The 13,169-nt window shown below is 36.8% G+C and overlaps 1 protein-coding gene across 3 annotated transcripts in view; it reads left to right on the top strand.

The window, feature by feature from the left end:
* Window positions 1-13,169, top strand: part of PLA2R1 (phospholipase A2 receptor 1) — a 193,045-nt gene that overhangs the window by 128,242 nt on the left and 51,634 nt on the right. For all 3 annotated transcript variants that reach the window (XM_058191864.1, XM_058191847.1, XM_058191854.1), the window contains 2 exons: window positions 2,251-2,408; window positions 3,758-3,865. In XM_058191864.1, coding sequence (XP_058047847.1) covers window positions 2,251-2,408; window positions 3,758-3,865 — 266 coding nt within the window. The remainder of the gene's footprint in view (window positions 1-2,250; window positions 2,409-3,757; window positions 3,866-13,169) is intronic.

The following is a 13,169-nucleotide window of genomic DNA, read 5'->3' on the forward strand; positions in this document are numbered from 1 at the left end:
GAAGATGGCTTGAATTGCAGATGATAACCCCTTGAGAACATGATGCTAGATCATGATCCGTTAAACTTGGACTAACGGGGTTATGTAAAGTATTATCCATTATAAGATTAGTACCAAAATATAGAGCTATCATTGAAAAGCAACTGATGCACAATCATTGTGAACATTCCATTTATTTCTAGTGGACATATTAATATAACCAGCACCCTGGATATTTATTTTTTATGTATCACATTTTTATGTCTTTTTTGTCAAGTATATGATAACAGTTTCAGTATAAACATGATTATGAATACAGGAAATGGGTACAAATAAATGTGGACAGAAGGACAGGGACAGTAGGCATGTAGGTGCCCTTATGCACAGCCCTTACAGACCTCTTAGGAATGGAGTGAGGTCAACAGTAGACAGTCTTAGATTAAAATTTGGGGGTTTGGGGATGAAACCACAGAGTCAGGTAGTGCATTCCAGGCACTGACCACTCTGTTGCTGAAGTTGTATTTTCTGCAATCAAGTTTGGAGCGGTTTACCTTAAGTTTGTATCTATTGTGTGCTTGTGTATTATTGCGATTGAAGCTGAAGTAGTCATTGACAGATAGGATGTTTTAGCAGATAATTTTGTGTACTATGCTTAGGTCAGACCGAAGATGACATAGTTCTAAGTTGTCTAAGCCCAAAATTTCAAGCCTGGGGGTATAAAGTATTCTGTTATCAGAGGAGTGGAGGCAGGGGGAAATGCTACTGGTTCATTCCGGTTCGGCCAAACTGGTAGTGGCAGCAGGTGGTTCAGAGAACCGGTGGCGGCAACGTGAGGCTCCGCCTACCCACCCGATTGTTGTTACTTCCCAGTTTTAATCAGGAACTATACTTTTTTTACCCTCTACACATGTGCAGAGGGTCCAAAATTGCACGTGACGCATGGAGCGTGTGCTTCCGAATTGGCAGGGAAGGTAAGTAAATTTCACCCCTGAGTGGAGGACTCCTTTTGTGAAATATGGACTCTGGACTCGCTCAATTGTATTAATGTCCGATATGCGATGCGGGTTCCAGATGAGCTGTATTCAAGAATTTGCAATACAATATATATTACTCAGCTTGAATCACTTGCAAGTGTAAGGAGATTGTGGAGCTCCAGATGTTGCAGAATCACAGCTTTCATAAGGACCAGTTAACATGACCAATAATGAGGGATACTGGGAACTGTAGATCAACATCTGGTGAATCACAGTTTCTCATCCTTAAGTTTTATTGCACAGTCACTTTTTGAAACGAGCAAGAGAAAATAATTTGATTGAAATTACCTCTAGTGAGTATAATAATGTCTCAATGGCTTTGATAGATTCAGAGCAAGGTGGGCTTGGTAGTTCATAAAATAATTACAAGCCATGGTGTTTTTATGTTATTCAGAATAATGGTATAGGGTTTCCTGTCTGGGCAGGGCGTTTGACTAGAAGACCTGCAAGGTCCCTTCCAACTGTTATTCTGTTATTCTGGGATTTTTTTTTTAATAAGGTAAAGGTAAAGGTTCCCCTCGCACTCTTTAGGAGGTGGTGCTCATCTCCGTTTCAAAACTGAAGAGCCAGCGCTGTCTGAAGACATCTCCACGGTCATGTGGCTGGCATGACTAAATGCCAAAGGTGCACGCAACGCTGTTACCTTCCCACCAAAGGTGGTCCCTATTTTTCTACTTGCACTTTTTAGGTGCTTTCGAACTGCTAGATTGCGGAAGTTGGGGCAAGTAACGGGAGCTCACTCCATTATGTGGCACTAGGGATTCGAACTGTTGAACTGCCAACCTTTCAATAGACAAGCTCAGTGTCTTAGCCACTGAGCCACCATGTCCCTGTCTTTTTTTTAATAGCTGCTATTAAAAAACAACACTGAGAATATGCTACAAAGCACATGTTTGCAATGGGTGTTTTGGGGGCATATGTTTGATGACTTTGGCCAATAGAATACTATTGAACTTTGACAAGATACAGGAGAACTCGTGTAAGCAAGGTTGAGCAGTCAAGAAAAGAAATATTCATGAATCTATAGGACAGGAGGGATGAGCAACAAATGGTTTCAGAGTCATTTTCAAATTCTTTTTGCAGTCTCATTTTTTTCCCCAGATTCAGCCACAGTGGTATCACCTACTATTCTTAAGCCTAGTTAAAGTGTGCACAGCTTTTTAAAAAATATGCTATTAGTCTTCTACTTTTTCAAAAAGTAGATTTGTATTAAGCTGCACTTTTTTATCTTCTGTAGAAAATGTGACAGACACTTGGATTGGACTAAACTGTAATAAGACTCCTATTGAGTTTGAATGGTCTGATGGATCTGCTATAATCTTCACCTACTGGAATAAAGAAGAACCAAATATTCTTCAGAAGAAAGGACAAGTTTGTGTTTTGGCTCAGCAACATGTATGATTTTTTTTCTTTTTAAAATAATTCAGTGAATGAGTTTGGATGTTGTGCATCTATGTGTTACATTTATGTCTGTGTGCTACCTATATTACAGAATATTGTGAGCCTTCTGTATTTGATGATATTCAATACAGCAATAGCAATAGCAGACTTACATACCACTTCACAGTGCTTTACAGCCCTCTCTAAGTGGTTTACAAAGTCAGTATATTGCCCCCAATAATTTGGGTCTTCATTTTATTCACCTTAGAAGGATGGAAGACTGAGTCAATCTTGAACTGGTGAGAATCATACTCCTGGCAGTGAATTGAATTAGCCTGCAATACTAAAAAGTTTTAGTAAAATCCTAAAAGCTTTATCCAAAAACTTTCTACTATTGACCTCACTCCATTCCTAAGAGGACCATAAGGGGCGTGCATAAGCGCACAAACGTGCCTACCGTTCCTGTCCTATTGTTTTTCTTTTCTTCTTTCTATATATATGCTTATACCTCCTTATATTTACCCATATATGTTTATATACTATAAAATCTTTTGTATGATTCCTACATATATTGTTGTGACAAAATAAATAAATAAATAAAATACTGCATTCTAACCACTGCTCCACTACACCAGCACGACTCATACAAAACTGTTACTCTTGCTCATACAACAATTAGTAAGAAAACAGTATCTCTGCACAGCTATCTCACCTGTCTGATCCATAACTATTAATATAGTCATCTTTTTCCATGCAAAGCAATCCATTTCTCATTTCACTGCTTTCTCCCTATTATATTATCTGAGGCCTTTGCATGTTCCATTTTCTGTTCTTTTTCAGACTCATGCTTTCAGGCAAATTTGTTTCACAGCCTTTCATTTTGAATTTTTCCAAAATAATTTGCAAAAAAATGCCGATATTCATGGTTTTTTTTTCTGATTTGGAAGATATCTTGATAAATATTCTATGATATCACACAATAGCTCTATGAATTATTGAAAGCGATATATAGCAGAGGTGCAAAGCAGTCGACAATTTTTTTATTACATAAGCTACAGAAAGATAACATTTATGTTTTAGTTTTTGGAGTTCTTATTACACAAACTTTTATTTTAATACAATTACAAGATACTTAAAAGCTCTGTGAAACAGCCCACTCATGCACCAAATAATAGGAGACTGTAGACGATCTAAAGGTATTAGTAATACCGTCAGCCTAATGGGTATGACTAAAGCACCTGAAATGTATTTGTTTTAAATGTATTGGCCACAAAAGTAAGTAAGCCTTTCTGAAAAAAAAAAGCTATTGAGCTATTTCAGTTGTTTTTCTGTTGTAATTCTATGCTCTTATTGTTTTTAACCAGGAAGGACGCTGGAAAGTGAAAAATTGTAAAAGCAGATATTTTTATATTTGTAAAAGAAGAGGGAATATAGGCAATCATGTTTCTAAAGTGGAATCAGGCTGTCCAGAGGTAATATTTAAATATGAGAAGTGTTCGACTATAGTTTGATAAGAGTTAAAGCACCTTTTGAAAACATCACACTTCTTTTGCGTTTATAATATATGCATATTAAATACAAAAGTAAATTGTACTGGGATCAGTAGAATGTATTTCCAAGATAAAAATTGTTTCTTCGTTGACATTAATCAATCTGCTTAATATAATCAGCAATCTTTGTGCAAGGTATATTTCTTGGAAGATTTGGGCTCCGCCTCTATAGAATAAAAACATCTTACTGGAGGCGCAGGCTGGGTTTTAGGATGGGCTAACAGTTAACCAATATCAAATGGCACGACATCCACTGAGAAAAGGATTAACTGATTTTATATTAGTCTTTGTCTCAATTCCAAGGAATATATTATGGAGGAAGTTTGAAAATCCCACAATAGATTGCTGGCTTCTTATGCTCATTATGAATCTGTATGAAGGATCATATGAAGGATCACTATACCCTCAGAGCCATCTAAAATGTGTGTGTGTGGGGGGGTCCCAAATCCAGGATGAAGCAGGGTTCTATATTAAGCCTCTCTCTCTTTAATTTCCATATTAATTTGTTCATCGAAGCAGTTTCTGACCCCAGTTTCTGTCCTCCAGTTATGTCCTATATAGAAAGATTACCTCTTTATTGTATGCTGATGGTGAGGTCTCTGCGTTTAGTTACTGTAGAGCTGAAGATCAGATAAAAGTCCTTCAGGCCTTTGCCTCTTACTACTTTGAAGAAAAATGAAAAACATTTATTCTAAGATCAAAAGCCATATTTTTTTCCTAAATGCTTAACAAAACATAGCTGGCAGATTGATAGATGTAAGACAGTCAAGTTAAATATACAGCTGTGTTGGTATTGCTTTCTGGTAGCCTTGATTAAGTATATTGGAGACTTGGCTCAGAAATATATGGCTGCAATTTTCAGGTTTTTTTTTCCCCCAATGGGGATTTACATATTACCTCTATAATTTGAGCCTTCCAGGGCAAGGCAGTCATAAAGCTGCTTTATGAAAGACAGACTTGCATGGATAAGGCTTTTTCCATGCTGGAAGCAAAGTTATATTTGTGGTCCCTTATTGTGTACCTAGTGCTGTCTGACATGTAGAGGCAAACTCTATTGCAATAGAAGCACAAATACGGATCAACAAAATCAGTTTCTGGCTTCAGATATCTGCCCCCAGGGCCTGACCTCCTTGATTCTATTGGATGACTTTTACTCAAGTTGGAAAAAGACTTTCGAGACAAAACTACACACCACTTGTCTGTCTGCCTTAGTCTTGCAAGCCTTGGCTTTCCCCCAAAATAAAGAGGCCATAAGAGAGCAACTGGCAAATATTGATGTATGAGCAATCTCTCCTTTTGCTTTGAGAAAGAAAATTTAACCAAAGCCTTTTTCCCAGCTAAGTATCTTTCTTTTCACCTTAGCTCATTTCAATGCTCTATCTTTAGCTTCTTTGGAAATAAGATTCTGCTAAATTTCCTTTGAGGAAAGGTTTTGCCCTTGTAATTTTTGGTAACAATTGAAACTGTGGTTCATATGCAATTATAGTGTCATTTTAAAATAATATTCATCACTTTTAAAATAGCCCTGATTTTAAGTGTGTTTCCTTGTGTATGAAGGGTACAGTATTTATATCTCAGTTCTCACTAATTATAATAATGATGTTCCTTTTATAATTGAGAAATTCTTCTTTAGAACTTGTGCTACTAGAAAGCAAATGATAAAACTGGCAAGTATTTTTATTTTACTCTGATATTTACCCACAAGAGCTGTTCATAGTTATCATAAGATTATGCAAGTTTTTCAGTTTATTCTGTTATTTATTGGTTACTTTTATTTTTCTGGTCATGGATAGTGGTAAGATTGGTTTATTTCCCGCTCTCTCCCCATTGATGGAATGCTCTTTGGTTTCACAAAGGATTCCACCAAGGAATTTGTGAAGTTTCTTGCAAAAGTCAAATCCAGAAGCACACACAGATAATTGATTCAGCTGGATTTGTTAACTTCTTTATATACACAATAATACATGAAGTAAGCTTACAATACTAACAGCAGATTCACAGTTTCATTTCAGCAGAGCAGACAGCATGCACAGACTGTTTGGTTTCAGTTTCAATTCTCTGCACAGAATCAGAAGCTGCAGACTAAAACACTTGTCCAGTCTGTCTCAGCTCCCAATTGGCTGACTTAGTTGCTATGCCTATTCATTGTCTGACCTTGTTACCATGTCTTCCCAGTCATGAATATTCTGATATAATTTTCTTTGCTGCATACATTCTCTGAGTTCTTCCCATATCCTCTAATCAGAATAGAGACAAGAAGGATGCAGAGTGAAGGCAGAATCACTGAAAAAATTATCTGTTTTATCACTCAGTGAAAAAACAAATTTAAATGTGCACAAGATTGTTTAATATATTTACAATTCTAATTTCTAAGTAAATTGCTTAGCATAATATATATTCATACTCCAAAGCCAATATTTGTTCCATAATTAACCTTCCAGCTCCAGAACTTGTTGAACTATAAGGACTGTCAACTTGAAGGACTGTCTCACCCCACTGGGATTGGCCCATACCACTCATGCCGGTAGAGGAGCATGCAATGGGTCCCTTCAGCCAGGGGTGAAATCCTACTGGTTCAGACCAGTTCAGGTGAACTGGTAGAGATTATGGGCATCAGTTTGCCGAACCAGTAGTAATTACTCCTCCTTGGCCCCACCCATGCCCGGCCAGTCACCGCTCACCTCTTCCGGCTGCTCGATATTCCACAGAATTCAATGTTAAATGCAGCAGAGAGAATGCTAAGTTTTCTCCCTCCATTCAGAACGGAGCTGCTGCAGCCTGTCTCTTTTAAAGTAATCCCCAGGAGGGAGGGAGATGGGGGGAGCAGAGCCATATTTGTGAAAGGCAGGAAAATGGGGAAGGGGATTTTCCTGCCTGTCATCCATTCCTCAATCTCAGCACAGACTGAGGGAAGGATGGTAGGCAGGAATATTCCCCTCCCCATTTTCCTGCCATTCGTGACAAGGAGTGGCTCGAAGGGGAGGAGCCGGTGAGGAGCCCCTCGATGTGAGTGATGTCAAGTTGGCCATGCCCACCCAGTCACATTACCTCCCCTCAACCAGCCATGCCCACAGAACCAGTAGAGGAATGTTTTTAATTTCACCCCTGCCTTCAGCCCAATTATTCCAGCTGGCAGGATCTGGGAGGAGGGCCTTTTCTGCTGTTGCTCCTGCCCTCTGGAACATCTTGCCCCCCAATGTGAGGTTGACCCCAACCCTTCTATCTTTTCATAAGGGCCTAAAGACCTAGCTCTGCCAGTTGGCCTGGAGTCCCAATGGGGGAACAGCACAATAGAGTTGCTTGATTGAGTAATAATCCCAACTCCTGCCCCCCATTCCACCCCCGTTTTCTCCACATGTCCTTGATTTTAATCTTTGTTTTAGTTTATTTAGGTTTTAACTTGTATGTATTTTTTGTGTCTATAAGCCTCCCAAAGTTACCTCATGATAAGATGGATGGCCAATAAATTTATAAACAAACAAACAAATAAATAAATAAATACATGTAATCCTACATATACCAAAATGCCCATTTGCTTTAATGGGAAAAACCCCCAATCTTTATTGAAGTAGACAAGTAAAGTCCTTTAATTGGAACTGCTCAATATATTGGATCATTTAAGAAGCTATGAATTGAAGTCTTAAAGTTTTTTCCTAAAACTCATTTTGTGCATCGCTTGCTTTGTCAGCAGTTGTGACTGAAGTTACTATATCTTTATGCTTCAAAAGAAGGACCACTTCTGTAGACCATCTGCAGAAATAATAATTTTTACGTAATGTTTAATAGTTGTCTTAGTTCTAGAGAATGTCAGTATACAAAGTGTTTATTTTTTTTATATGGTGAATTAAATTTTTCACTGTTGCATTGACATTCTATTCAGGCTTGAGGATGCTGCTGATTTTTTTCTTTGAAAGAAAAATTATGATTGCTATTATCTAAATCACTGAGCTTGACATTTTAAGCTAAGTAATAATAATACACAGTCTGCTAAAATCATGTCCTTCAGTGTGCCCGGTACAATACTTAACAACCCAAGTAGTCACTACAGAATAAATTTAAATAATATCTGTGACAATTGACAATAATTATATCACCATAGATATTTCTCACCACATTTTCAGTCAATATCACTTGACCAACATTGAGCAGCATGGTGCCCTAGAGGTCGATCTCTCGCCTCACAATCAGCAGGCTATGAGTTTGATCCTAGGTAGCAGCAGTTACAGTATTTCTCTCTCTGGGTACTATGAGTACTTATCTGCTGCAAACTCCTCCTAGGCATCAGGAAGAGTATGCAGCCAGTAAAGGCTCAAGCTCCATTCAGTCGCCCTGACTCCACCCTGATGCAAGGGATTATAGGGTCATTTTTAAAAAAATCATTTGTCCAACATTGATTTATTAGCTCAAACCTCTTATTAAATGTTGAATTACTGCTAGAGAAAAGACTCTAACCAATGTAAAAAAGTGGGCACAATTGAACATTCCAAAACACAGAGTTCCTGGGGAAGTGAGGTGGGAAGCATATACATTTAATAAACAAACAAGTAAAACCAATTCTATTATATTCCCAGATGAACATTTTGTGCTATTTTGTGGCACAACCAGGTGTTTTGAGCTCTATACCCATGAATGGAGGAATTCTTTTCAAACCAATTGCTCCTTATTCTTTTTATGTCTATGGAGATTCTCGGTCATCCAGGTCACGGTTGTCCCAAAGGTGTTTTTTCAAGAGGCAGCTGGACTTTCTGATTTTTCTTTCTCTTTGAAGATGTTTTGCTTCTCATCCAAAAAACTTCTTCAGCTCTGACTGGATGGTGGGGAATAGAAAGATTTATACTCCTTGCAGACAACTGGGCATTTGTATTCTTTTAGCAAGTCATTAAGCTCACCTGGAGGTTTATCTGTGTCATCAGGGTCACCTGAGTGGTGCAAATGGGTGTGGAGCTGTTTTTGGAACTGTTGAAAGGACTATATTGCAGATTGGAGATAGATGATGTTGTATCCCTCCCCCTCTGTTGAGAGAGGGCTGTTCAGTTTTGATATAGATGGTCTCTTTGACCCCTCTTTCAAACCAATGATCCTCTCTGTCCAAAATGTGGACTTTCCTGTCTTCAAAAGAGTGGCCTGTGTCTTTTAAATGCAGATGGACTACTGAATCTAGTCCTGATGGATTTGTTCTCCTATGTTGTGCCATGTGTTTATGAAGTGGTTGTTTTATTTCCCCAATGTACAGATCTTCACATGGCTTATTCTTTTTAGTTTTTCCTCAGTCATTTTGGGAAAGGTCTGGATCGTAGAAAACGGGTGAACTGCATTTCACTAATAAAAGAGGCGGAATGGGTCTTCCCAAGGAGTCTGTGGGCTACGTCATGTCTATTTCATAAAATGAGACTGATATTGTTGCACATCAAACTTCAACAGTTCCTTCTACTTTAATGTTAACAATCAGTTGGGTGACAGTTAGTTTAATTTTGATTTCAAACACCGATCATCAGGTTTAGATACCTCTTAAATTAATTGCCAATGATGAAAGTCAATCCTTCCTTCATCATATGTGGTTGTTTTCATTTGCTCTTGACTTCAGAGAACTGCCAGGCTTTATTTGTCTTTACAACACTTCTGATGAATTGATGATCCCGTGTCTTTCTTAGATATTGCAAGCAAAGGGCTTATTGCTCAGCTGGCCATATGCCATGTGATTTTATTACTAATTCAACAACTCCTCTTTTTTTTTGATCCTTCTAATCTATAAACTGCTAACAGAGAGCAAATGTTTTGTTACTGAGGTCAAATTCCTTAAGCTAGCTGTCTAAACACTACAGCAGTGATGATCAACCCATTCCCCCAAGCCTTGTTTTGGAATTATATCATGAAGCTGTCATTTTCCTGACAAAGAAGAAAAGAAGAAATGTTGCTTACAAACCTAACAAAATTGGGTTAAATGGAAGGTCACAGTATTTATATAGCATCATTTGAAATGCCAGTATTTCATACAAGCAGCGCAGCCTCTAGGCAGCTAAGTCCATCAACATCCACAGATCTTAGTTAATTAAACAGAGCCAATAATGGTTACGATTTACATGCTTTGCTGTCCTAAAGGATATGCACGCTGTTGTTCTGAATCTGAAACACAAAGCATCTTAAAGAATGCTTTAAGCATCTGGAAGAAAAATTTCTACACAAGCATTATGACCAGTGATGAAATGCTACTAGTTTGCACCAGTTCAGGCGAACTGGTAGTGATAAAAAACTACCGGTTTGGGTGGTAGTAAAAAAATAGCTACCAGTTCCTCTGAACCGGTATTTCCGACGATCAGCTGAGCCGCGTGATTTAAAATCGCTAGAAAGCAGGAAATCCTCGCTGTTCTACTTACCTTCCCAACCTTCTATTTCCACGTGAAGTATTTGGTATGCACTGTGCATGCGTGCACAGCATGCATTTGGTACACACTGAGAATGCATACATGCACAGCATGCATTTGGTGCATACTGCGCATGCGCGGGCAGCAAACCGGTGGCAAACTGGGGAAGCTTTCACCACTGATTATGACCAAATGCTAGATTACATCTATAACAATGAGGAAATGTTTATGTGAATTGTTCATTGTTTTTACCCTGATTTACTTTTGTTTTATATCAAATAGAACGGTCACTTTTAACTCAACCTCTAAAAATCATCCTTCAGTATGGCATGCTCCCTTTCAATCACTCCAAATCTTACTTTAATGTGTTGCTGACGGCCAAAATTGCATAATTGTTGCATCTGAAATTAAATGCTCATTTAAACTTTTTTAGTCCCGTTGTCCAGTTAGCCTTCTGTCCTAGGGGGTCTTTCTGGTTTTTTTATTGATGCTGTTTTATGTCTCCACTATAGTTTTTTTTTCTGCTGACCATATTTGTGCAAAAGAAGATTCATTCAATCATCAATATCAAATAAGGTCAATTGGTTTATAGAAATAGCCTAATAAAAACAGCTCTTAAAAGATAGAAAAGCCAATAGTGAACACATGTAAATACACAAAACCAACACTACAGATTCTAGTATAGTGTAACCAGAAATACTGTATCCTCAAAGCTATAAAATAAAATAAAATGTATTCCTTCTTTGTTTTAATTTTCTTTTTCCTTTTTATTATATTATTATAAATCTTGATACATACTATTGTTTCAATACAGAAATGTCTATATGATATGATTAGAGATAACATCCTAATCATTTAGATATCTTAAAGTATTGAAAATGGAGAAAAGAAAGGAAAAAAATCTATCAATATTCATTACAATTTAGGATTTCAGTATTACAGTCATAACATTATTTTGCTTTTTCTTCCATAATTAAATATAACATTAAATAATGTTCTAATCAAAATACAAAATGGGGTCCTTGAGTGGCGCGGACTGCTAAGACAGTCTGTTATTAACAGCAGCTGCTTGCAATTACTGCAGGTTCAAGTCCCACCAGGCCCAAGGTTGACTCAGCCTTCCATCCTTTATAAGGTAGGTAAAATGAGGACCCAGATTGTTGGGGGCAATAAGTTGACTTTGTATATAATATACAAATGGATGAAGACTATTGCTAACATAGTGTAAGCCGCCCTGAGTCTTCGGAGAAGGGCGGGATATAAATGCAAATAAATAAATAAATAAATAAATCCAGTCTTCAAATGGGATATTGTATCAATATAAAATTCAGGTTCAGATAATAGATTCTACGTAGGTAATAAATGGATAATAGAAAACCATATTCAATTTCCAGACAATGGAATGATTCCTCTTCATCTTTAAAAAAAATTTTTTAAAGTAAAACTTTTAAGTAAGTAAATATTTTTCTGGAGACACCTTTCTATTTAATTGATTATTTTTGCACAAATATTTTGATTCAAAACACTAAAACATCAGTTGAATTAAATAGTATCCACGAAAGGCATGATTACCTATATAGTTCATCTTGTACCTATAGTATAAGGAACATAAATGTTAATTCATGATGAATGACTGAATGCTAATTCAGGTTTCCATGTTTATAAAATGCTTCTGGAAAGAACTTTACAATAGAACATTGCATCATGTATGTTTAACATTTATATTTAGAATTAACTTTTATGCAACTGTCACTGAAAACAAATATACACGTTTTCTCATCTCAAAGTGTATGAGAATGTTTCTACTAGCTCAATTGAATGATTCTTTCTAAATCTTAAGCTATAAATAAGTGTCCCCAATTCTCATTCTCCAGGTACCTAGAAACTTTTATGCCACATATAGTATGGTAGTACATATGTCATTAAAGACCCTGAAAGAATTTGTATAGATAGACTAAGGCAGAGCTGTCAAACTCCTGGCCTGTGTGCCGGATGCATCATGTGCTGGCCACTCCCACACCCAGTTTAGTGAATGGGGGAAAAGTCCCGATACATCATGTGACGCTGCTGTGACAACATGAATTTGACATCCCCGGACTACCAGTATGGGTAGATTCACTTCAGAAGCAGGTCACTATTGCCTTATTTACAACATCCAGATATTATAACTTTTAATGTAACAAAAATATGCTTATTTTTTTTCTTGTCCAAATATGTGTTGAAAATACAAAACCCATGGGTACTAATTATATATCGCCTAATGAAGAATTCTGGAGAACTTAATAATTTTCATTCTTTGTTAGCCCCAAATATTATGCAACTATGCATTTTTTCCCAAAGATCAATGTGGTTATAATTGCTTTTTAGTAACACATTCTCATTTGTGCTATATAATTATGTAATAATATTTTGACTGGCATATGTAAAGTTTGATAGCTTAACCAGAGTGTTAAGCTATCATATATTTCCATAATTAATTAAATAAAATTTATAAAAAACACTGGTAGGTTGATTCCGAAAAATTACAGATTACGTTTTAATGTTCATCCAAGCATTTAAAATAGCTGAGAAATATTTTACCACTTACCAAAGCATAAAATAAGAAGATACCAACTTTCCTTGGTTAATGAATTAGCATGAATTTTATTTTTCAAGTGATCCTCCAACCGTGATCAGATCAGCTACTTCTATATTTGTAGCAGATCTGAATTAATAAATTGGCTGCATTAATCAAATTATTATTATTTGTATTTTTTTCTGCATTAATCTATGGGGGGGTAATTGTTTCCTTTTAAAATTATAATTTATCATTGATTCTTTGAAAGGATTTGGTAGCATACAAATTAAATCAGTCAGTTTGTCAA

Source organism: Ahaetulla prasina, chromosome 1 (assembly GCF_028640845.1).
Source record: "Ahaetulla prasina isolate Xishuangbanna chromosome 1, ASM2864084v1, whole genome shotgun sequence".
NCBI lineage: Eukaryota > Metazoa > Chordata > Lepidosauria > Squamata > Colubridae > Ahaetulla > Ahaetulla prasina.